Source organism: Penaeus vannamei, chromosome 37 (assembly GCF_042767895.1).
Source record: "Penaeus vannamei isolate JL-2024 chromosome 37, ASM4276789v1, whole genome shotgun sequence".
NCBI lineage: Eukaryota > Metazoa > Arthropoda > Malacostraca > Decapoda > Penaeidae > Penaeus > Penaeus vannamei.
This window is the reverse complement of record NC_091585.1, coordinates 27,658,135-27,660,634: the sequence shown is the minus strand read 5'-3', so window position 1 is coordinate 27,660,634 and position 2,500 is coordinate 27,658,135. Positions and strand designations below refer to the sequence as shown.

General features: G+C 43.4%; 1 protein-coding gene across 1 annotated transcript in view; it reads right to left on the bottom strand.

Moving 5' to 3' along the window:
- The window catches only part of Dscam4 (Down syndrome cell adhesion molecule 4), a 136,475-nt gene that overhangs the window by 45,771 nt on the left and 88,204 nt on the right, over positions 1-2,500 (bottom strand). Inside the window, exon 14 of the mRNA XM_070115492.1 lies at positions 2,049-2,210. Within this exon, the coding sequence (XP_069971593.1) occupies positions 2,049-2,210 (162 nt within the window). The remainder of the gene's footprint in view (positions 1-2,048; positions 2,211-2,500) is intronic.

Genomic DNA, 2,500 nt, shown 5'->3' with positions numbered 1-2,500 from the left:
TCATTGGTCTCCGCGTGAGGTCGGGGGCGTGGGCGTGGCGTCAGTCTCAGTCATTCGATGTGACGTCGTTCTTCACTTATTTGATGTGATTAGAGAGGTAATCATGTGATTGGTGATTACAAAGGTAATTATGTGATTAGTCATTTGAGAGGTAATTATGTGATGACGTGATTAGCAGTGTGGTTATTGATTAGGAATACGAAGGTGGAAAGATGGGATGGTCGCCCCCCCCCCCGCATTCCTTCCTGGCGTGGGGTTTCTGTCACCTGAAGGGGGGGGGAGGGAAGGAGGGATGGATGGAGGGAGGAAGGGATGAAAGTAGGAGTGAGGGAGAGAGCGAAGGAGGAGTTAGTGAGGGAGAGAGGGAGTGAGGGAGAGAGCGAAGGAGGGAGGTAGTGAGGGAGAGAGGGATGGAGAGAGCGAAGGAGGGAGGTAGTGAGGGAGAGAGCGAAGGAGGGAGGTAGTGAGGGAGAGAGCGAAGGAGGGAGGTAGTGAGGGAGAGAGGGATGGAGAGAGCGAAGGAGGGAGGTAGTGAGGGAGAGAGGGATGGAGAGAGCGAAGGAGGGAGGTAGTGAGGGAGAGAGCGAAGGAGGGAGGTAGTGAGGGAGAGAGCGAAGGAGGGAGGTAGTGAGGGAGAGAGCGAAGGAGGGAGGTAGTGAGGGAGAGAGGGATGGAGAGAGCGAAGGAGGGAGGTAGTGAGGGAGAGAGGGATGGAGAGAGCGAAGGAGGGAGGTAGTGAGGGAGAGAGGGATGGAGAGAGGGATGGAGAGAGCGAAGGAGGGAGGTAGTGAGGGAGAGAGGGATGGAGAGAGGGATGGAGAGAGCGAAGGAGGGAGTGAAGGAGAGAGGGAAGGAGAGAGGGATGGAGAGAGCGAAGGAGGGAGTGAAGGAGAGAGGGAAGGAGGGAGGGATGATGAGGGAGGCAGACATTCGCAGAGGGAGGGAGGGTGACTTTGATGAATGCGTATCTGAAGGGGAAGTCAACAGCTAGATTTATGAATGAATAAACGAATGAATGAGTGAGTAGGCGAATGAGTGAATGAATGGACGGACGTAGAGCCTTAACCCCCCCCCCCCTTCATGCTCATTCATTCATACGAAACCAATTGATCCAAGAAAAAAACATTTGCTTGATAAATGAATGAATATGTAAAAAGGGAAAGAATAGGCCAACAATTGCGATTCCGAAATCAGATGATTATTTAGATGGAGAAATTCTATAACTGTATCTGGAACAAAATAAAAGATACAGATATACAAATTCCCTCTTAACGATAATAATAATAATAATAATAATAATAATAATAATAATAATAATAATAATAATAATAATAGTAATAATAATAATAATAATAACAATAATGATGATAATAATGACAATAACAATGATAATTATAATAGTAATGATAATGATAATGATAATAATAATAATAATAATAATAATAATAATAATAATAATGATAATAACAACAATACCAACAATAAAAACAATAATAATGATAATAATAATAATACAATAATTATAATGTGATAATAAAAATGTTAATAAAATGACAGTGATAAGAATAATGGTGATCATAGCAACAACAACAATAATAGTAATAATAAAAGATAAAAAACATTCTTTCACCTAGAGAACTTTGGTGAAATTGTAACGTATCTGTGATGGAATAATATATACATACATACATACATACATACATATATATATATATATATATATATATATATATATATATATATATATATATATAAATTTGATCCCTGACATGAAAAGATAAAGACCTGTTCAAACCTTAAGCAGCTGGCTGTCGACGTACATGTAATAGAATAAAAAAAAAAAGTTTCCCGCCTTCAGAACTTGGCTAAACTTATGACGTTCCTGTGACGGATTTAACCAAAAAGTAATAGATTTTTTCATCTCAGAGAATCGCCCTCGCTCCCATAAGAAGATAAATAATAATAATAGTAAATGAATAAATGAAATAAACCCACCTCTTTCTGGATCATTTTCCTAGCTCGAGCCCTTGGCCGCAGCCGTGACGCACCTGTGACGGAGACGGTGACGTCCCTGGAGGCGGTGTGGCCGTGCGGGTTGGTGGCTCGGCAGGTGTAGCGGCCGCCGTCGCTCTGCCGCATCGTCTGCATCACCACCAGCGTCCCGTTCTCGAAGACCCGCTGCCGGATGTCCGTCGGGAGGGCGCGGCCGTCTGCGGAGGAGGGAGGGGGAGGGGGGGTTAGGGATGATGTTGCTTCGATGCGTGGAAAGAGAGGCTTAAATACTCATGTAAATGCCAACACACACACAAAGCATAAGAACACACACATACACATACGCAAACACACGTACACACATACACATACGCAAACACACGTACACACATGCACATACGCAAACACACGTACACACACACACACACACATACGCAAACGCACGCATACACACAATAACGTAACGCATAATATTACCCAATGGTACTGGTATCGACAAAACTCTACG